Source organism: Lepidochelys kempii, chromosome 12 (genome assembly GCF_965140285.1).
Source record: "Lepidochelys kempii isolate rLepKem1 chromosome 12, rLepKem1.hap1, whole genome shotgun sequence".
NCBI classification, from domain to species: Eukaryota; Metazoa; Chordata; order Testudines; family Cheloniidae; genus Lepidochelys; species Lepidochelys kempii.
Genome location: NC_136391.1, coordinates 8,307,289 through 8,330,100, shown reverse-complemented (window position 1 = coordinate 8,330,100; position 22,812 = coordinate 8,307,289). Strand labels below are relative to the sequence as shown.

Genomic DNA, 22,812 nt, shown 5'->3' with positions numbered 1-22,812 from the left:
CTGTGCACTGACCCCCATTGTCTTTGCTGAACCTGGGGCTCAATTTAGCTGGTTTAGACAATGCTGATTGCACATTTCCAGTTGTTGTTTTTTGTTTAACTGACTGTGACTTGTAACCACTGAAGGAGACCCCTATTCCCTCCTCTCCTCCGGAAATGAACAATCAGGATTATCATGCTCCTTGGTACAAAGATTCAACCATTAGCAAATGGAGCTAGGAGCAGGCATAAACCACTGACCCTTAACAGGGTGGGAACAGAGCCGGCACAATTGGAGAGTGAGAGAGAGAGAGAATATTGATCAGTGTTCATGCCTATGCGAGGTAAATAAAAGAAGACGAAAATCACATTTTAATACCCTGCCATATGGAAGCAGAGGCCATTTAGCAGCCTAGAGGAAGATGATGTTTGCAGTTTTGGAGTGGCGTTTCCATGAGCCGGTCTCAAAGAACAGGAGTATGGGAAGGATACTGGCTTAAAGACTTCCTCTTGCCTGAAGCTAAGAGTAGATGCCAGGGGATGGGTCACTTGATGATGACCTGTTCTATTTGTTCCCTTTGAAGCACCTGGCATTGGCCACTGTCAGAAGAAAGGATACCGGGCTAGATGGACCATTGGTCTGACCCAGTATAGCCATTCTTATGTTCTTCCTTTCCTCCTACCCCAGGGATCACTTGTAGGACTAGTCAGAAAAATGTTGTCCCCCCTCTTTCCCCCTCCTTCCCCCCACCTGCCTGAAAAATTTAGACTGTCAAGAAACCGGAAAACCCAAAAGTTTGTAGGGCTTTAAATGTGACCCAAAAGCAGAAGCTTTCTGCAAAAACTTTCATTTAGTTGAAAACCCAATTGTCTGTCAAAAAACCACTGAAGCAGAAGATTTCCGCCCCGTTTTAATCCCGTGCATCTTTATTATCAGCACCTGCAAATCGCTCTATTCTCCAGGTCGTGTGTCCTGCCCACCACTTCCCCCTGTCCCTTCTTTGTGCCCATCTGCTGCTCTTTAACAAGGAAGTAGAGCTGCTCTTGCGTAAAACTGTCTTATTTTTCTTCCCCTCGACGTCGCTAGAGATGGGGCTCAACCAAAACCCTGCACCTGAGCATCCCCGGTTTGGGGGAAGATTTAGATTCCGATCCGCTCTTCAAAGCTGCCCCCCTTTCTCTGGAATGGGTTGTGCCATAACTCCAGCTCGGAACATTCATGCTGAACCTTGAGCGGTTTCAGATCCAGACTTGTGGCTCAGGCCCATCTCTGCTCTAAATGTCTTTGTGCTGTGACGCAAGCTTTGCAGTGTCGTTAACGGGTCCCAGGCATCGGTGAATGGCCTGCGAGAACTGTGTGTGAGCTCAGCCCGAGGAAACAGGACTTATCCCAGATATCACTGGACAGCTGGCACAAGTGATTTCCATTCTCCTCCTGCCCTGGACCCATTTCTCTACGGCGGGAAACACGGTAGTGATCCTGTTCGCTCCCCAGCACAGCAGCGAGTGCCGCTGTGTGATAGACTTCTATGCCTACCCGGTCCCAGCAGTCGTGTCTGGATGCAGGGCTGGTTATACAGGCTACACTGAAACTGCCAAACAGAAGCCCTTTCGCTTTCCACAAACTCCTGGAAAATACACACGGTTTAAATCTGATCTCCACCCTGGTGCCAGAAATCTACTGGAAGCTTAATTTAAAAGGAACTCAGGAGCACTACACTGAAAAGGAAGGGCTGGAAAACTTCTTTCCCTTTCAAACCGAAACAGCGGAGACAGGTGATGCGTGTTTTAATTTGCGTTTTAGGGTTGAATGAACTCTTCTGGGCTGGATCATTAACATAGGTAGTATCATCATCAGGTGTGTTGCTCCTCAATGCCAGCTCTCCCTGAAGGTTAGCTAATAGTGGACCTGGGACCATCCACTCTGACGGTGTGTATTTAAGACGGGGGTATTGCATTCAGGGACTTCCACCTGGAAAAAATACATTTGGCCTGATTCTCGCCAGTTTTGGCTCTTTTGTTAACCTGATGTGAAATGTTGCCATATCAGAGGTAAGTGGCTCTGGGGCGCTTAAACTGGTTTACAACTGAGCCTAATGGGCTGACGTCACCGGAGGGGAGGGAAGCGTTCCTCGGTAAATTAGAATGTTGGCCACGTCTAATCCCGGATGAAACACCAGCCTGTGTTTGCTTTCCGTTGCCCCAGCCAGTAGCCCAGCTCCAGCCAGGTGAGGTGGCTTTAGAGGCAGCGAGGAAGCCCTGCTGTTTAGAAACCCTTTCTCTCAAGGGTGTTTGGAGAGCACAGGAATAGAGCTGGGAGGCTCTCTAGATGTGTCAGCATCTAGTGGCAGGTTTGCTTAAGAATTTGTCCCCCTCGTTGCTCAGGAATGGCACACAGAGGTACTTGAATCCAGCATTTGCTGCTAGAAGAGGCTGGGTGTTCCATCAAGTCTATCTTTGAATTAGGGGCCTGGTTACAAAAGCAGTTCACCATTGTTAGCCCTCTGCTGTCTGAGTGCTCCCTAGGAACGTTGCCTACATTAGCCGTCAGTAGCTGCAGTGATAGTCACTCACTCATGCAGGCTTTTCTCCTGTTGGTCTGAGCCCCCCTTTTTTTCTCTGGGTACATTTCCCACCATTCTGTCCTGCAAGGTGGGGCATGGAAAAGGGGCTGGTAATTTAGAATTAGGCAACGACCCTTTTATACCAGGACAGAAGCCTTAATCTTAAGGCAGGGGAAGGAGTAGAAAGTGGGGAACTTGGGTTCCACCAACGTCCTGGAGTTTCCTTTTCAAAGACCTTAAAACGGCCCTTCCTAAATCAACAGAAAGCTCTTCCTGAGTTTCCCGGAAATGATGCGAGACCCAGACTTTCTATTTCTACCACCACATTAAGATCACAGTACACAGGAAGTTGAGTTATTGCATATGAAGCCTTCCTCCCTCTATGTAGCTGGTTCAACCCCAGCCTGGGTCAGTGCTGACCCAACATCCTTATCAGTAGACAGATGTTCGAGGCTTATGGGCAGTGAAATGTGGCTCTTTGTCTAGTTCTTCTTAGTGTGCAGGTCTCGATGTCACCAAAACCAATGTTACATTTAACACAAATGGGCAGTTGTGTTGGCATTCTCAACAGAGAGGCTAATGGCTGAATGGGCATGAATAGGGCCCTACCGAATTCCTGGTCCATTTTTTCATAGATTTCATGGTTGTAGCATTTTAAAAAGCTTGAATTTCAGGGTTTCAGATATTTAAATGTTCAGTTTCACAGTGTTGTAACAAAACATGAATAAGTATTTAAAAACGGCAAAGTATATGTAAAGCCCAGACTTTGCATGTCTTAAACTGGGGGTCCCGACCCAAATGGGGATCACAAGGGGGCAGCACCGAAGTAAGGGTGGCAATACTGTGACCCCCTCCTCTGATAATAGCCGAGAGTGGTAAAAGTACACAAGACCAGATTTCATGGGGGACACCAGATTTCAGGATCCGTGACACATTGTTCATGGCCACGAGTTTGGTGGGGCCCGAGGCATGAACCATTCATTTTACCCTCAGAGGTGCTCCTGTCTGCTTTGTACCTGCCCTGTGGCTACACAGAGGAATTTCAATTGCCTTGTCCAGGCACAAAAATTGAACCATACTACTGGAGTTTAAGTGATACGACCCACCTAGTATGGATGCAGTTTTATCTACCCTGGTGAACTCATTCCTGTATGGAAAAGGACACCGGCTACACCAGTATAAAGCACCTTTATACTAATATAACCATAGGCACGCTAGGGGTTGTTCCAGTTCAATCTCTGTTTTGGTAACAAGTCACATCCCTGACCAAAATAGCTATACCAACACAAACCCTGTGTGTCGGATGGGCCAAGGGGCCATCCTTTTTCATTGGCAATAAAAATTCTTTCCTAAAAGCATGAACATCTGTACAGTTGTTTGCGGTTTACCGCCCTATTCAATGTTTCTAATTTTTAAAAATCAGATTTTACAGCTTTCAGAAAGCGTCAGCTCCTAGACTCATAGACTTTGTCAGAAGGAACCATTGTGATCATCTCATCTGACTTCCTGCACATCGCAGGCCACAGAACCTCACCCACTCCTGAAATAGACCCCTAACCTCTGGCTGAGTTACTGCAGTCCTCAAATCATGGTTTAAAGACTTCAAGTTACAGAGAAATTCACCATTTACACTAGTTTAAACCTGCAAGTGACCCGTGTCCCACGCTGCATAGGAAGATAGAAAACCCCACAGGGCCTCTGCAAATCTGACCCACAGGAAAATTCCTTCCCAACCCCAAATTTGACGATCAGTTAGACCCTGAGCATGTGGGCAAGACCTGCCAGGCAGATACCTGGGGAAGAATTCTCTGTATTAACCAGTTTTTGGGTTTTTTTTTAGTTTAGATTTTGATGCATCACTGGTTTTCTTTCTTATATTATTGTTACTCCTTGGATTATTAAAATAGAATATTTAAAATCTAGTTTACTGTTCATTTATTGTTGCATTTCTCTCAGCTTGGACAATGAGAATAAACTAATCTGTTTTGCTGGTTAGTCTGTTTTTCAATCATTCACTTCTAGGCTCTCAGAGCTGGTTAAATCTTTTTGTGATCAACCTTTGAATATAGTGGTGGTGGTTGTTGTTAAATTTTAGCAAAAACAACAACATTATCCAAAAAGTGTTGGCCAGGAGAAATCTTTTAAAAATGGTCTAAGTCCCATTTCCAAAAGTGACTTGGGCCCTTGAGGGCCTAAATCCCATTGGCTTTCAATGAGACTTGAGCCCTGATTTTTATAATTAAGTAGAGATTTTTGGCTGCCAAACAAGAGATACTTTAATACAGACTGGTTTTTCAAAGGGTGGAGGTTCAGCCCTTTCTGAAAATCCGGCTCCTTTCAGGCCCTGGGGATTGGGCACCCAAAATCTCTTGTCACTTTTTAAAATCTTGGTTCTTCAGTGCCTACGTCACTTTTGAAAATGTAACATAGGCTCCTAAATAACTGAAGACTAGTCTAAACACAATACTACTTTGGCTAGAGTTTGTTTGCACAGTCCCTAGCGTGGGTGCAATTATACTGGTATAAAGATGCCTTGTACCAGTATAGTTCATTCCCCTTCCCATACTGGAATAGTTACACTGACATAAAGCATCGTTTATGCCTATGTAACTGCATCCACACTGGCAGAAGCTGCACTGGTTTAACTGTAGCAGGAGAGTTAATGCAGTATAACAGCCCCGTCTCCACCACCACTCCAGTGTGGGCAAGGCCTGAGACTCTGGAAAATGTCTCCCCCTCTCCAGTGCTCATGCACAAGACGGCAATGTCTAAATTACAGACGCTGCCAAAGAATGTTTTTCTTTGAAGTCCTTTCAGTCTGATTTTAAAATCGATGTAGTGAAATAGCATCTGTTGGCTTTCAGTGTTGCTCTTCGGTGGTATAAATGTGGTGGGACAGTGTTCCATTGTCAGATACGCAAGGCTACGCGCAGCTTTTCTAGCTCTGTGTTTGCTGGCCTGCCGTGCCAGTTCCTGTCCCACTCGTGGTGGGAGGCCTGCAGTCTCAGTTGGAAATTACCTCCAGTGTTGATATGCCCCCATGAATAGCTTCCTTATTAGGATAAATGTTAGAGCCTGACCTGAGCCTCTGTAGATTTGTGTAAAGGGTGTAGCTGCTGACTCAGATACCGGACTTGCTGTGTGGTTTTTTTTTTGTTTGTTTGTTTGTTTTTTCTAGGGTGTGGCCAAACCATCCTGTTCCAATTTAACTGTTGGGTATTGGACACACATTGACTTATTTTTAAATGCCAGCACACACTTTGCGGCTCTGCAGCATCGTGGCAAGAGCTTAATAGAAGTGGTCAAGAAAGTCTCGTTTCTGTTCACTAGGATCTTCCCAGAATTGCTAGTCTTTCCACCTCCTTCCCTCGATGATGATTGTTGTTGGCGCCTTTCTGCTTCTTATTTCAGATGATGTTGAAGCTAGACAAATGACAGAAACAAGATGCACACTTTTACCAGTGAGGGTAATTAACCGTTGGAATAATTTACCAGGAGTTGTGGTGGATTCTCCATCACTGGAAATATTTCAATCAATCTTGGATGTTTTTCTAAAAGCAATGCTCTAGTCCAAACAGGAATTAATTCAGGGAAGCCCTATGGCCAGTATCCTACATGAGGTCAGACTAGATGATCACAATGGTCTCTTTCAGCCTTATGACCTACAAATTATTTAGTGTGACCTTGTCTATAACACAAGCTATAGAATTTCAACCAATAATTCCTGCAGTGGAGGGAATTCTTTTTCCCTCATGCACGTGAACACTGAGCCCAGAAACACAGAAACTCTTGAGAGCAAGAGTGTCTCTCTTTGAGAAAGGCCTCCAAACTTGATGGAAAAACCACGCCCCATTACATTCACTGTTACAAAAAAGAAAAACCCTCTTTTCAATTTTCTAACTTGGAGCTCTTGGACTTTATTTTTTAATCTGCTGGGTTATAATGTCTTCCGATATCAGGAATCTTCTCTCTGGTCACTTGGGCCTTGATGATGTAAACATGAATAGAAGACACAGACAAAATAATCAGGATGGGAAGTCCTGTGTCAGGATGGAGCTCATGTAAAAGGCTCAGACTTTGGGTATTTTGGGAGCTCTGCTGCTGAAGCCTGAGCTGACGTAGTATTGCTTACGATAAGCCCGCTGTTTGCTTTTCTGCCATGTCTGACGCTTCCCTACATTTCCTTGTCTCCCGCAGATTGCCTGGAGTTTTTCCTACTGGAGTCCATGGCGTATACATTAAGCCCCTCTCCTGCTGGGCCTATCGGGACCCAGTACTGTGTTTGCAAAGTCGAATTATCCGTGTGCGGCCAAAACCTTCTGGACAGGGACGTGACCTCCAAATCTGACCCGTTTTGTGTCTTATTCATAGACGTCAATGGCAAATGGACAGAGGTGAGTCACACATTGTCTACCCTATGCTGTTTGTGTGTTCATGGGAATAGTCCCACTGAAGCCAATGGCGCTACATGCGTGAGTGAAGTTATGCATGTCCTTAAATGTTTGCCTGATCAGGGCCTGAATGGACAGGAAATACAGAGTGGAGAAACTGTGGCACGGAAGGGTCAAGTGACTCCATTTACAAATGTTCTCTAGACTGAATGGCTCGATCAGTTAAACCCCACTATTTTCACAAACTTCTATGTAATACATTCCTACGTGGGGTAGTTTTGATTTCATCTGAATTACTGAATTTACTGAATTCAGTAAAAAGGGGTAATAAAATGAATGCTATTTAAGGAGGGCTGGGTGAACAAGTGCACGTAAAACAAGAAATCACCAGAACCTTCTCCCAATCAGAGCCACAGCTGCTTGTGCCATCGTTGGAACAAGTTAACACTAAAATGTCTTCCGTGTTCCCCTAGGCCTGTCCCTGTAGCCTAGTCAAAATTTGTGGCAGAAGTACTGAAATACACAGACTTTTGTCTTAGTGCTTCCAGCTGGACTGGAAGCAGGAAGTAATGGGAATTGCATGAGAGCTTGTGCCCATGGGATATATATATAGCCCAGTTTTAAAGACAATTGAGGGAGAGATTTTCAAAGCTCTCTAAGCCCAGTTGGACACTTAGTTCCTGTTAAAATTAAGCCAAGTTGTTTGGACAAGTGTCCACGTTTTTGCAGTCCCGTCACCTGAATTGTTTATGGTGTGACATTGCACTCTATATGATCTTATGAAAATATGCTAATGAGTGTGAATATAATGTAACTGGAATATGCTTCATGCAAAAGGTCTCTTTGTAAATTATCATTACAAAGCTTATAATCTACTGAGTGTGGTCATTCAATTTGTATAAATGTAACATTCCTGTATCTGAAACTCGAAATATGAAATATAACTCTGAGGTCCTACTGTAATTATGCAAAGTGTGGGCCATTAATGGTGGCTTGGAATCTTGATGTCTCCCATTAACCAGGACAATTTGGTTGTAAATGGCTCTGTTTACTTGTAAGTCTTCCTGAATACGTGTGCGCAATGAGTGGGTAAGGAAGTCTTACAGTGACATGTGATCATGTCACCTGACCTGGAATCCATCTTTAACCTGGGGCTTTTCCATTTAGAAGGAGGGGTGGGAACCCAGAGGGGGACAAAGGATTCCTGCCTTGTGCAAAAGCTATATAAGGGGGTAGAACAGAACAAAGGGGGCTGCAGTCATGAGAAATCCCCTAGCTACCACCTGAGCTGGAACAAGGACTGTACCGGGGGAAAGGATTGGGCCCAGACTAGAAAGAAGCAAGTCTGTCAAAGACGCTTATTGGAACATTTCTGAGGGTGAGATTTACCTGCATTTAGTTTTCTACTGTATTAGGCTTAGACGTGCATCTTTTGTTTTATTTTGTTTGGTAATTTACTTTGTTCTGTCTGTTATTACTTGGAACCACTTAAATCCTACTTTTTATATGGAGTAGCATCACTTTTTTTACTTAATTATTAACCCAGAGTAAGTATTAATACTGCGGGGGGTGAACAGCTGTGCATATCTCTCTATCAGTGTTTATAGAGGGCGAACAATTTATGGGTTTATCTTGTATAAGCTTTATACGGGGTAAAAAGGATTTATTTGGGGTTTGGATCCCATGGGTAGCTGGGTATCCAAGTACTGGAGACAGGAGCACTTCTTAAGCTGTTTTCAGTTAAGCCTGTAGCTTGTGGGGGACGTGGTTCAGACTTGGATCTGTGTTTGCAGCAGGCAAGCATGTCTGGCTCAAACAAGGGGGGAGGGATAGCTCAGTGGTTTGAGCATTGGCCTGCTAAACCCAGGGTTGTGAGTTCAATCCCTGAGGGGGGCTATTTAGGGATCTGGGCAACTATGGGGGATTGGTCCTGCTTTGAGCAGCGGGTGGGACTAGATGACCTCCTGAGGTCCCTTCCAACCCTGTGATTCTATGATTCTACTGAAGTCCCAAGCTGGCAGGGAAAATGAGCTCAGAGGTAGTCTAGGCACATCAGGTGGCAGTCCCAAAGGGGTTTGTGTGATCCAACCCGTCACGTATGGTCTGTCTGTCTTTTATTTAGACATGGTTGCATGCGTCAGTGCCTTTTCGTGTTTGATCAGTGTTTTTCTTTTAAGAGGAATGATCAGCTAAGCGTGATCATCTCTGGTGGGTATTGGAAACTTCAGAACATTCCCAAGTTTGCCTGAAAGCCTCTGTATTAGGTCGGCACAAGTGATCTTCTCAGACCCGCAAGTGTGGATATGTGAGTTCTCACTGTGATGCGTCTGGTTTCGCTGCTGTTACATTCATCTCGCAGACTTGTCTCATTTATCATTTTGACAAAAATCTTAGAATTGTGATCACAGGGCTCGGAAATGTCAACCTCTGTCATGGCACAGTGAAGGCTTAAAATGATTCCTTAACATTCCAGAGCTGACCGAGTCACGATCCATGGTCCTATGCGACATGTAGAGGCTTGGGGCAATGCTGTCATGATCCCTAATGACTCGAGCCCAATCTGAGCACACTGCAATGCTAATCTAATGCGGTGTCCCGGGTGCCAAGGCCCTCGTTAGAATCCAGAGGTGCCATTCCAAGTTGTATGATGAGCTGTTTGTTTGGAGCCCCAGCCAGGTATGAAACGGCTCTTTTGTTTTGAATTGGCTAGTTATTCGGTCAGTATTGAATGTTACATGATGGTGCAGGTTTGGACTGGTGTATATTGGGTACTGCTGTTGATTTGCATTGTTCAGGGAGACTCTGGAGGTGGGTTGTGTTTGAATACCTAAGGCCTCATCCGAAGCCCATGGAGGTCAATGGACTGGGGTCAGGCCCTTAATGAATTTCAGATTAATAGTTTGGGAACAGCAGGTGGGGGCCCCTGGGCAAGAAAAAGGAGAGGCACTAAAGTGATGAGGTTCAGTTATATGCTGTGTGAACTGCAGTCCAGTCAGTGACTCACTGGGAAAAGCCTTTGAACTGTTCATGAGTCTTGATCGTGCTTGGCTGGATGAGACGTATGCGCCGCACCTGTCACCCTTTATTGGAGGAGACGCTGAGCAGAAGCTACATCTTAACACTGTCGTGGCTTGTTTCTTCGCCATCAGATCCAAACACCCTAGAGCAGGGGTGGGCAAACTTTTTGGCCTGAGGGCCACATCTGTATGGGGAAATTGCATGCAGGGCCAGGAATGTAGGGCTGGGGTGCGGAGCGCAGGAGGGGTGCATCAGGGGATTCAGGGAAGGGGGTTGGAGCGCAGGAGGGGTGCGGAGTGCAGCAGGGGGCTCAAGGCAGGAGGTTGGGGTGCAGGGTGCAGGAGGGGGCTCAGGGCAGGGGGTTGGGGTGCAGGAAGGATTCAGGGTGTGGGCTCCAGGGTGGTAGTGGCACGCAGCAGGGCTAAGGCAGGCTCCCTGTCTGCCCTGGCCCCACGCTGCTCCCAGAAGCGGTCGGCACCATGTTCCTGCGGCCCCTGGGGAAGAGGGGGGGACAGAGGGCTCTGCGTGCTGCCCTCGCCTGTGGGTACCTCCCCCGAAGCTCTCATTGGCTGTGGTTCCCCGTTCCCGGCCAATGGGAGCTGCGGGGGGTGGTGCTTGCAGCCAAGGGCAGCACACGGCGCCCTCTGCTCCCCCTTCCCCCAGGGGCCACAGGGACGTGATGCTGGCTGCTTCTGGCGTGGGGCCAGGGCAGGCAGGGAGCCTGCCTGAGCCCTGCTGGGCCATGGGGCTGGCAATCCTGCGGGCTGGATCCAAAGCCCTGACTGGCCAGATCCGGCCTGCAGGCCGTAGTTTGCTCACCCCTGCCCTATAGCCTTATAGCTCATGTCACCATGTCAAAACTAACATCCTTGGGGAGAACAGAACTAAAACCAAGTTATTTCCCTGCTGTAGTTTGACGGGTCTAGGAAAGTTGAGAGGAAATCTGAGAGTGTGAAATCTTATCCATTTGTGCTGGACGTTGTACAGACCTGAAGTAGGAGGGTTGTGGCAACAAAGAGCCTATCTGCTAAAGAAGGACAAGATCAAAAACTCAAGTGGGAGGAGGGGGAAGATATGGTTAACCATTTTCAGAAGACAAGGTTGCATAGATTAGCGATGTGCGTTATTTGAAGGCTTATCCTGTTATCAAGAAGCCTGTTTCCAAAGGCACACGTGGAGGAGGAGAAAACATAAGCTGTAAACCTAGAGGGAGAGAACTAGAATATCACTTCCACTCCTTTTAGCACATCTGGGAAAATGCTCATAGCAGCTAGGCAGCATACCTTGTAGAGGTTAGCAGCTCTTGGGCAGTTTCTTTTGCAAATAATAATGTTACCCATCAGCAAGGGCCAGCTGAGGTTCCTTAAAGAGAAACACGCTGCCCCGCGCATGTTGAAAATCAGCGTTAGCAGCATGATTCCTCCTGGTGGGTTGATGAGCAGAGAACTGCCTTCATTTACTCCCTTTGCCACCCCTTAAATTGAGGCTGTGTGCCCTCCCCATGGCAGGGCCTGCAAACATGAGTTTGTTCTGGGAGAAAAGGAACTCCAGCATCCACCCAGCCCTGTGACAGTGGAACAAAGATCTCTAATTTGTTCCCCCTTAAAAATGCAAAGCACAGAGAGCCATTGTGTGGTCTTGTTTCAAGCACTCTGCCTCTGCAGTATGAAGCTGCTAATGAAACTAATAGTGTGTGAATTGGATGAATTATTTGATGATTTAAGTCCGTTCTGGCCAGATTCCAAGGATCTACCATCCAAAAAAATAAAAAAAGAAGCCCCAGCCAAACATATACTCTGCTGAAAACAGGCCTCAGACTGGAATGCAGCACTAGGGAACATCGCACACATAGGAATACTTACAATCCCTTTGGGCACTGTTTGTGTTTGATAAGCAGGACGTACCTGGCCCAACTCAAGGGCTGGGGAGGAAGGATCTTGGCAACTTCCTAGGAGCTATGGGACCACTTGCGTAAGAGGGACAATGCTGCAGGTCTCCTCGTCCTTCACATGGAGACTACAGGCCCTAACATGTAAGGGTCCTTCTTGATCTGGACAGTCTTCCTTGTGGATGGAGGCAGACCATTGCATGCTAGGAGTTGTGATCTGCATGGGTCGAACCTTTGCATTTATAGATGAGAGCTACTGCAGGTTGGATTGCAGAATACCATGGACTTCACTGTAGATATGGAGTGTCTTATAGACTTGCCATAGTTAGACAGCTCTCTGTTAAGACCACCAGAAAACCAACCCCAGTTTCTCTCTCTCCTATCCCCTGGGATTGAGGTGGATGTTCCCCTCTTTATAGTAGAGGTTCCTGCAGCTCTTTAGAACCAAGAGTTCACCACTTTCTAAAGGGCAGCCTTTGGTCTTTCTTTGGTGTCTGGTCCCTATTTAGAGAACACGTTGCTCTGAGGAATTATGGGCAGCCTGTCCCCTTGTCACAATGGCGTGGGAGTTTTGCGTTTTTAAATTACAACCCAAGATTGTGCATATGAAACGTGTTGGCTCAGTGTTCAACAAAAGCCGTGAAGAAGGCACGGGGCCAAGATGTTTGTACGAGGAACTGCTGGTTTATTTTTGATTCTGAGGGATGCAGTGTGTTGGAAGACTTTTCCTTATGTAACAAGTCGCTGAATGGAAAAATCATAAACAGCACGGGGAGAATTGTGGAGACATTCGCTTCTAACCTGTAGGTCACTGCTTTGAATTAGGTCCAGGCCAGTAGTGGTAGAAGATAATTAATAGCTATGGACAGGTACCACTCTGTGCCTTAAGTGGAACAAGTAGATTGTCCCTGAGGACAGGAGTCCCCACCAAAAAAACATTGACAATTGGAACGAATTGGACTGACAGCAGGAAGATCTTGGCAAAGAAGCCGATGAATGAACTGGGTTACTGGGTTATAGCCTGAACTATCCTTAGCTCCTAGAGTTGGTCCCTTCAAGTCAGGGTTGAGGAACTTTGATGGGGCACCCTGGGTGGGGTATGGGAATCTTTCACTGCCATGTTGTACCTGTTCTGTGAGGCTAAAGAAGATCTTAAGTCTCCAGGGCTCTGAATTCTCAGCACCCTTCCACAGTACTAAAATTCCATTTAAATCGAAAGCAAAAACCCATCTGTCTTGAATTTTTTTTACTGATGCTAATGCGGTGATCTGGGTTAGATTCACAGGATTTCTAATCTTGTCATGCAGTGTCTCTTTAACCTGCCATAATTCTAAAGTCCTCTTTTGCTGTCGATAAGATTGTGTCAGATGGCTTCAACACCAGCTTCCTTTACGACGTAATCAAATGTGTGTGGTTTATTTTTTGCTTCTGCTTTTTTTAGCTCCTGTTACTTTGCGAAATACACTATAGAGAGTTGTTCTTGAAAGGGCAGTGTCGGGGTTCCTTCCCCACTCTGAACTCTAGGGTACAGATGTGGGGACCTGCATGAAAAACCCCCTAAGCTTATTCTTACCAGCTTAGGTTAAAACTTCCCCAAGGTACAAACTATTTTTCCTTTTGTCCCTGAACTTTATTGCTGCCACCACCAAGCGTCTAATAAAAATATAAGAGGGAAAGAGCCCGCTTGGAAACGTCTTTCCCCCCCAAAATCCTCCCAAACCCTACACCCCCTTTCCTGGGGAAGGCTTGATAAAAATCCTCACCAAATTGCATAGGTGAACACAGACCCAAACTCTTGGATCTTAAGAACAATGAAAAAAGCAATCAGGTTCTTAAAAGAAGAATTTTAATTGAAGAAAAAGTAAAAGAATCACCTCTGTAAAATCAGGAGGGTAAATACCTTACAGGGTAATCAGATTCAAAACATAGAGAATCCCTCTAGGCAAAACCTTAAGTTACAAAAAGACACAAACAGGAATATCGATTCCATTCAGCACAGCTTATTTTATCAGCCATTTAAACAAAACAGAATCTAATGCATATCTAACAAGATTGCTTACTAACTCTTTACAGGAGTTCTGACCTGCATTCTTGCTCTGGTCCTGGCAAAAAAAAAAGAAAAAAAAAAGAAAAAAACCCACACAAACAGAGAGAGCCCTTTGTCCCCCTTCCTCCCCCCCCCCCCATCTTTGAAAGTATCTTGTCTCCTCATTGGTCATTTTGGTCAGGTTCCAGCGAGGTTGTCTTAGCTTCTTAACCTTTTACAGGTGAAAGGGTTTTTCCTCTGGCCAGAAGGGATTTAAAGGTGTTTACCCTTCCTTTTATATTTATGGCAGGCAGTTTCTGAGACACTCTGCTTTTGAGGAGTCAGCGAAGGTCAGCACATTGCTAAACTTTGCTGCTAGTCCCTGGGCTGCCTCCAGCTGGAAAGGGGCAATGGTCACTGCTCCTGAATGCTGAATGTTCGGGTTTAGAGAGCAGCTGGCTGGGATCCACAAATGGGGGTGGGGGGACAGGGACCTGGGACTGGCCAGTGTTACTCCCAGTAAGGCGCTGCTGTGGCAACAAGAAGGTTTTGCCCTAGTATTTTCAGGTTTGTCTGGATACAGGACGGTCACTGGGCTGATGTAGCTTTGGGGACCCTCGGCATATCATCGTGTGATCTTGTGCCCTGATCACGTTGCAGTACCCTATACGATGTAAATGTTCTGTGATTGCAATGGAAGGACGAGTCGAGACTCTGTGTGTGTGTGTGTGTGTGTAATGGGGTTGAAGTGATGAACTCCCTTATAGGAGGAGGCATAGGTGGGAGAAAGCATGAAGTTGAAACGCCTTCAGAATGTAGGTAAAATCCGTCAGTAATCCCCCACTAACGATGAATCCAGATGACGACAATGGCGCTATAGTTAAGCGGAAGAAATATCCCCAGACTTGGTGCCTGCAATGTCTTAACATGCGGTGCCAGAACCAACAAAGATTGCGATTCAGTGTTTCTAGCAGTCAGATTGGTTCCTAGGTGCCATGATTCTGTCTCACTAAGCTTAACAGGCGCTGAAAATTTGCCGTGAATCAGCCTTTGAAAAAACACAAGCCAAGGAGCTACATAAAAATTAGTCATGTCTTAATTAAACTTTCCATTGAACTGATGTCATGTTGCTCTGACCATAAAGGAGCCGCTGCAAGATGCAATGAGGCACGCTGATGAATGCCATTCCTGGTGTGCCCTGGAGAGAACGTCTGGCTGCTTTTGTGCCACTCCTGCACAGGTCACCTCCTATTGATAGAGACCCCGTGACTTGCTTGGAGTCTCATCCTGCAGTTTCTATCCTGTCCCCGCTTTGCATTTCATAGCCTGGACTGTCGGATCATGTGCAGCAGCAGCAACGTGGCCAATCCTTCTTTTGCACTGGAAGTGGCTCACAAAGGGTTCTGCCCCAAGGAGCTAGCGGACCCATGCAGATACGGGGCCAGATTTTCAAACGCCCAGCACCCACACCTGGAGCCAGAGTTTTCAAAAGCACTCACTCGCTGAGCTGTTTTGAAACTCCAGCTGCGTACTTGGGTGCCTAAAATGGCAGCTGAAGCTCTGTTGAAAATCCGGTCTGACATATCCAAGTCAAACACCAGAAGGCATGGAGAGACATAGGACCAAATTTCAGACCTGGTGTAAGCAGGAGCAGCTCCTTGGTCCCTGTTCTGTGTTTCCCTCTCTCGCCTCAGGGTTAGAGATGAGGAGTTCTGGCTCCTCAGCCTCCATTCCTCCCCTTCTCTCTCTTGGGGGTGTTAAAGTGAGGCTCTGCAGACTCTGGACTGGCCCTCCCTTTTAGGTTCATCACCCTGCCAGCTCAAGCTTTCCTTAGACCCCCATAACAACGCTCCCCAGTTGTTGAGGACTATGGAACATCTATCTCCCTTCTGCTGCTATGGAGCTTTAAATTTGTGTTCATCCTGGGCAGGCTCCGTTACTTGGGGAACTTTTCCTCATTTTCTGCTTGTAATTCAAGGTGCTCTACTTGGCCCATGCAGAAATCTTTATTTAGTCTGTTGCTCTTTCTGGGACAGATTAAAAATCTAGAACTTCTCTTCCATGTTTGGACCCAAATGACTCTTTCCATTGGGTTAACTCTTTGCAGGACTAAAATAATTCCATAAAGGTTAAGGAAAGAAAAGGAGAGAGGTGGTTTTCTCCTGTGTCCTGGCTGTGTTATGAGAAGGGGGTTGTACTTGGTAATGGGTCACTGCCAGGTTTGAAGGGTACCTTTGTGATACCAACAATCCAACCGTTTGCCAAAGGACCAGAAGGTGGCCCACCTGCATTTGGGTGCGCATTGCAGCGTAACAGACAGATTATAATATTGTCGGCTCTAGACCTGGTCTAAGGGAAGCTTTCCGCCTGTGAATGCGGTAAAGCCGTCTTTTTCAAAGTGCTTGGAAATACTGTACAGCAGTCGGCCGGGATGAGAGCAGAACTTCTGATCTCATGGCGCCCAGGTCCTTGCAGCAGCCCCTAGGTTAATGGGAAGTCTCTTTAAATTTGTGGAAAGGGGCTGTGATCAGGGTCTCAGGGGAGCCAAGTGAGGTCATAGAATCCTAGAATATCAGGGTTGGAAGGGACCTCAGGAGGTCCTCTAGTCCAACCCCCTGCTCAAAGCAGGACCAATCCCCACTCAATTAGGTCACTTACTTAGGGTGCACTGCAAAGAATGGGGCAAACAATCCCCAAAGCTGATGGAGATTCCAATACTTTGATTTACCAAGCCAGCACAAAACAGGCTCTATAATACCTCATTGGTTACCCAGAAGCCAGCAACACAGTTCCCTTAAAGCAACCCAGCCTTAGGCCTCCACCCAGACACCCAAGTCAAATATGATGAGGATTACTGAAAATCTTATTGATCATATAGAAAAGTTCTACCAATCCCAAAGGATCGGACACATTACCTCCCAGGTTAATGAATACTCCAGATCTTATCCAAATCATAGAATCATAGAATATCAGGGTAGGAAGGGACCTCAGGAGGTCATCTAGTCCAACACCCCGCTCAAAGCAGGACCAATCCCCAACTAAATCATCCCAGCCAGGGCTTTGTCAAGCTGGGCCTTAAAAACCTGGAGATTCCACCACCTCCCTCAGTAACGCATTCCAGTGCTTCACCACCCTTCTAGTGAAAAAGCTTTTCCTAATATCCAACCTAAACCTCCCCCACTGCAACTTGAGACCATTACTCCTTGTTCTGTCATCAGCTACCACTGAGAACAGTCTAGATCCATCCTCTTTGGAACCCCCTTTCAGGTAGTTGAAAGCAGCTATCAAATCCCCCTTCATTCTTCTCTTCCGCAGACTAAACAATCCCAGTTCCCTCAGCCTCTCCTCATAAGTCATGTGTTCCAGTCCTCTAATAATTTTTGTTGCCCTCAGCTGGACTCTTTCCAATTTTTCCACATCCTTGTTGTAGTGTACTCCAGATGAGGCCTCACCAATGTCGAATAGAGGGGAACGATCACGTTCCTCGATCTGCTGGCAATGCCCCTACTTTTACATCCCAAAATGCCATTGGCCTTCTTGGCAACAAGGGCACACTGTTGACTCATATCCAGCTTCTCGTCCACTGTAACCCCTAGGTCCTTTTCTGCAGAACTGCTACCGAGCCATTCGGTCCCTAGTCTGTAGTGGTGCATGGGATTCTTCCGTCCTAAGTGCAGGACTCTGCACTTGTCCTTGTTGAACCTCATCAGATTTCCTTTGGCCCAATCTTCCAATTTGTCTAGGTCCCTCTGTATCCTATCCCTACCTTCCAGCGTATCTACCTCTCCTCCCAGTTTAGTGTCATCTGCAAACTTGCTGAGGGTGCAATCCACGCCATCCTTCAGATCATTTATGAAGATATGGAAGAAAACCGGCCCGAGGACCGACCCTTGGGGCACTCCACTTGATACCGGCTGCCATCTAGACATGGAGCCATTGATCACTACCCGTTGAGCCCGACAATCTAGCCAACTTTCTATCCACCTTATAGTCCATTCATCCAGCCCATACTTCTTTAATTTGCTGACAAGAATACTGTGGGAGACAGTGTCAAAAGCTTTGCTAAAGTCAAGGAACAACACGTCCACCACTTTCCCCTCATCCACAGAGCCAGTTATCTCGTCATAGAAGGCAATTCGATTAGTCAGGCATGACTTGCCATTGGTGAATCCATGCTGACTGTTCCTGATCACTTTCCTCTCCTTTAAGTGCTTCAGAATTGATTCCTTGAGGACCTGCTTCGCGATTTTTCCATGGACTGAGATGAGGCTGACTGGCCTGTAGTTCCCAGGATCCTCCTTCTTCCCTTTTTTAAAGATGGGCACTACATTAGCCTTTTTCCAGCCATCCGGGACTTCCCTGGATCGCCATGAGTTTTCAAAGATAATGGCCAATGGCTCTGCAATCACATCCGCCAACTCCTTTAGCACTCTCGGATGCAGCGCATCTGGCCCCATGAACTTGTGCTTGTCCAGCTTTTCTAAATAGTCCCGAACCACTTCTTTCTCCACAGAGGGCTGGTCACCTCCTCCCCATGCTGTGCTGCCCACTGCAGTAGTCTGGGAGCTGACCTTGTTCATGAAGACAGAGGCAAAAAAAGCATTGAGTACATTAGCTTTTTCCACATCCTCTGTCACTAGGTTGCCTCCCTCATTCAGTAAAGGGCCCACACTTTCCTTGACTTGCTTCTTGTTGCTAACATACCTGAAGAAACCCTTCTTGTTACTCTAACATGTCTTGCTAGCTGCAACTCCAGGTGTGATTTGGCCTTCCTGATTTCACTCCTGCATGCCTGAGCAATATTTTTATTCTCTTCCCTGGTTATTTGTCCAATCTTCTGCTTCTTGTAAGCTTCTTTTTTGTGTTTAAGATCAGCAAGGATTTCACTGTTAAGCCAAGCTGGTCACCTGCCATATTTACTATTCCTTCTACACATCGGGATGGTTTGTCCCTGTAACCTCAATGAGGATTCTTTAAAATACAGCCAACTCTCCTGGACTCCTTTCCCCCTCATATTATTCTCCCAGGGGATCCTGCCCATCAGTTCCCTGAGGGAGTCAAAGTCTGCTTTTCTGAAGTCCAGGGTTCGTATTCTGCTGCTCTCCTTTCTTCCCTGTGTCAGGATCCTGAACTCAACCATCTCATGGTCACTGCCTCCCAGGTTCCCATCCACTTTTGCTTCCCCTACTAATTCTTCCCAGTTTGTGAGCAGCCGGTCAAGAAGAGCTCTGCCCCTAGTTGGTTCCTCCAGCACTTGCACCAGGAAATTGTCCCCTACGCTTTCCAAAAACTTCCTGGATTGTCTGTGCACTGCTGTATTGCTCTCCCAGCAGATATCAGGGTGATTGGAGTCTCCCATGAGAACCAGGGCCTGTGATCTAGTAACTTCTGTGAGTTGCCAGAAGAAAGCCTCGTCCACCTCATCCCCCTGGTCCAGTGGTGTATAGCAGACTCCCACCACGACATCACCCTTGTTGCTCACACTTCTAAACTTAATCCAGAGACACTCAGGTTTTTCTGCAGTTTCATACTTGAGCTCTGAGCAGTCATACTGCTCCCATATATACAGTGCAACTCCCCCACCTTTTCTGCCCTGCCTGTCCTTCCTGAACAGTTTATATCCATCCATGACAGTACTCCAGTCATGTGAGTTATCCCACCAAGTTTCTGTTATTCCAGTCACATCATAATTCCTTGACTGTGCCAGGACTTCCAGTTCTCCCTGCTTGTTTCCCAGGCTTCTTGCATTTGTGTATAGGCACTTGAGATAACTCGCTGATCGTCCCTCCTTCTCAGTATGAGGCAGGAGACCTGCCCTCTCGCGCGCTCCTGCTCGTGCTTCCTCCCGGTATCCCACTTCCCCACTTACCTCAGGGCTCTCCTTCCCCCGGTGAACCTAGTTTAAAGCCCTCCTCACTAGGTTAGCCAGCCTGCTTGCGAAGATGCTCTTCCCTCTCTTCGTTAGGTGGAGCCCGTCTCTGCCTAGCACTCCTCCTTCTTGGAACACCATCCCATGGTCAAAGAATTCAAAGCCTTCTCTCCGACACCACCTGCGTAGCCATTGGTTGACTTCCACGATTCAACGGTCTCTACCCCGGCCTTTTCCTTCCACGGGGAGGATGGACGAGAAGACCACTTGCACCTCAAACTCCTTTATCCTTCTTCCCAGAGCCACGTAGTGTGCAGTGATCTGCTCAAGGTCATTCTGGGCAGTATCATTGGTGCCCACATGGAGAAGCAGGAAGGGGTAGCAATCCAAGGGCTTGATGAGTCTCGGCAGTCTCTCCGTCACATTGTGAATCCTAGCTCCTGGCAAGCAGCAGACTTCTCAGTTTTCCCTGTTGGGGCGGCAGATAGATGACTCAGTCCCCCTGAGGAGAGAGTCCCCGACCACCACCACCCACCTCCTTCTCTTGGGAGCGGTGGTCGTGGAACCCCCAACCCTAGGACAGTGCATCTCCTGCCTTCCAATTGGCGGAGTCTCCTTCTGTTCCCTTCCCTCAGATGTATCATCTAGTCCACTCTCCACATTAGTACCTGTGGAGAGAACATGAAAACGGTTACTTACCTGTATCTGCGTTGCTGGTACGTGGACGCTCCCCTTTCTTCTTCTGGAGGTCACATGCTGCCAAATTTCTTCACCGTCCTCCTGTCCCCACTCCGCAGCCTGCTCTGAATCTTCAGAACGTTGTGCCCGTAGAAGCATGTCCTGACGTCTGTCCAGGAAATCTTCAGTTTCTCTTATGCAACGCTTACAGCCAATTCTCATTAACTAAACTAAAATTTATTAAAGAGAGTGTGTATTGGTTAAAGGATTAGTACAGATACAGACATGAGTACAGTTCTTGAGATTGAATTCATATTAGAGATGGCGAGCATTATAGTTGCAAAGAGTTCTTTCAGAATTAGTTCATAGGTTATAGTCCAATCTTCATATTCAGGGTGTTCCAGCTTATGACTGTGATCTCAGCCTTTGGACTTAAGCTTCTCCTGCCTGAAGCATCAAGCAGGTCTGAGATCGAAAGAATTGGGATCAAAAGGTCTTTTATACAGTACCAGGCCTTCTGTGACCGCTCAGAGTCCTTTGGCAAACAATAAGCAATTATGGGGACTTCTGAAGTAGATCCATTTCCTAAGGATCGCTGGTAATCATCCACACAGATTAACATAAGGCAATTGCCCGTTTTCCATTGTTTTCAGGTGATTTGCTTTACATTTCAAAGAGAGACAAACACAGCTATATCCTATGTTTACAGTTCATTTAAATGTTAAAATTCCCTTTTGATCTCTGAATCAATAGCTATAGTGACAAACAGGAACTGTCTGTTTACATGGCTAACATATGAGTACACACATACAATTAGTATCCCCTCCAATTTCTAACAATATAGGTTTGTATTTCAAAGTTCTAGCCTATCTACCATAGAGTGGCTCTAATTACCACTCACATGCCTCTAATGGTTGACTCTGTCATTTATCCTGCAGGATGCTTAACCCTTTCTGGCCACATATCACACTTTGTATGAGGTTTGTTGCAATGATATAACAGTGGTAGCAACAATGATCTGCATGGTCCTATTTTAATTGGATCACGTTACCTTTGTAGCACAGATGAGTAGGCAGCCTGGTCCAGTTGAGAGATGTTCTTCAAAATCTGGAACAACTGGGAGGTGTGATTAGAGGTGTTTGGAGCCGTAAATAACTTCTATTATTAGAGGGATCAATAACCCTGTACAGTTTGGTATTGGAGCAGTTCCCTAGCCCCCAGAGGGCCCTTCTGTAATATCAAGACTCAAATAACTAACCGTTTGGGATCAGCTTAACCCAATAGCTGATGAGGATCCCCTTCCTTGAGCCCCTGGCTTTTTTTCCCCAGCATTGCTCCCCATTAGAAACACAACGGTATAATGTAAATCAAACCAGAATTAACTTAGGAAAGTTGCATGGCCTATGCTTATGCAAGAAGTCCGACTAAGTGATCACAGTACCTTTATAATCTATTCATCTTGCTGCAGCTTCTCCATAAATGTCACCTTGTTGGTCCCTGCTAACTTTTTTTCTTCCGCACGGTGTATCTCTTTTCCCACCCTGCCAACAACCGGGCTATTTTCTCCGAGCGAGGCTAGCCCCAGGGGCACAGCTCTGTTCCCCGACCCTCTTCCAGAGGTGCTGTAGTGGTGATAATGTAGAGTTTAAATAACAGTGCTTTTGAGGGTAGTCATTTCAGTGGTCTCCCAAACTGAAGCGCTAATCAGGGTCTTTGGCATCCTAATTAAGGCTGTAGCATTTGCTCAGCACAGTCGTAGGAGTGGTTTGTTGTTGGCTGGGTTTTGCAAGTTGGGAGAAATTATCCGTGGCCTGGTACCCTGTGCTGGTCTCCTCCGCTCACTTTAAACCCATGGATCGGGTCCTCCGGCTGCAGACAGGGTTACTCAGCTCTGCTGCTCCGGGTCTATTGCACGGAGCGAAGCAATGAGGGCAAAATGAGCTCTCTGCAATGTGGTCCACGGGGATTCTGTCTAATCTTGTTACTGAGGCGCCAGTGAAGGTCTTATTTAAAACACAATAAATCAGATGCTAGCAGAAAAACAGGCCCCTCTGGCTTCATGGTTTTGTTGATGCAGTTTGGAATAATACAGAATTCACACCCGGAATAGGGGCCAGATTCCCTGTGGTTTTTGGCCCCCTTACACCGCTAAAACAGCCTAATGGGGAAGTGGAATACACCCTATGAATCAGGTGCCCTGGCCAGTATGGAGTAGCTGGAAAGGCTCTTTATCAGCCCTGCTCCCAGCAGAAGGAGCATTTGGGGGCCATGCACAGGGAGATGGGGAGTGTGGCTGGACTGTTCTGTGCTTGGGCTAGTCTCACCTGGCTGATGGGGTCCCTAGGAGGCAATTGCAGCCTGATCATAAATCTCGGTAGCCTTGTGGCTGCTCTGATTTAT

General features: G+C 46.6%; 1 protein-coding gene across 13 annotated transcripts in view; it reads left to right on the top strand.

The window, feature by feature from the left end:
• Positions 1-22,812, top strand: part of CPNE2 (copine 2) — a 205,538-nt gene that overhangs the window by 32,358 nt on the left and 150,368 nt on the right. For 4 of the 13 annotated variants that reach the window (XM_078848086.1, XM_073307434.2, XM_073307435.2 and 1 more), the window contains exons 1-2: positions 1,440-1,754; positions 6,740-6,936. In XM_078848086.1, the coding sequence (XP_078704212.1) occupies positions 1,508-1,754; positions 6,740-6,936 (444 nt within the window). In that variant the 5' untranslated portion in view covers positions 1,440-1,507. Of the gene's footprint in view, positions 1-1,435; positions 1,755-6,739; positions 6,937-22,812 lie in introns of those variants that run through there. The other 9 variants (XM_073307443.2, XM_073307440.2, XM_073307433.2 and 6 more) reach the window with 6 other exon arrangements.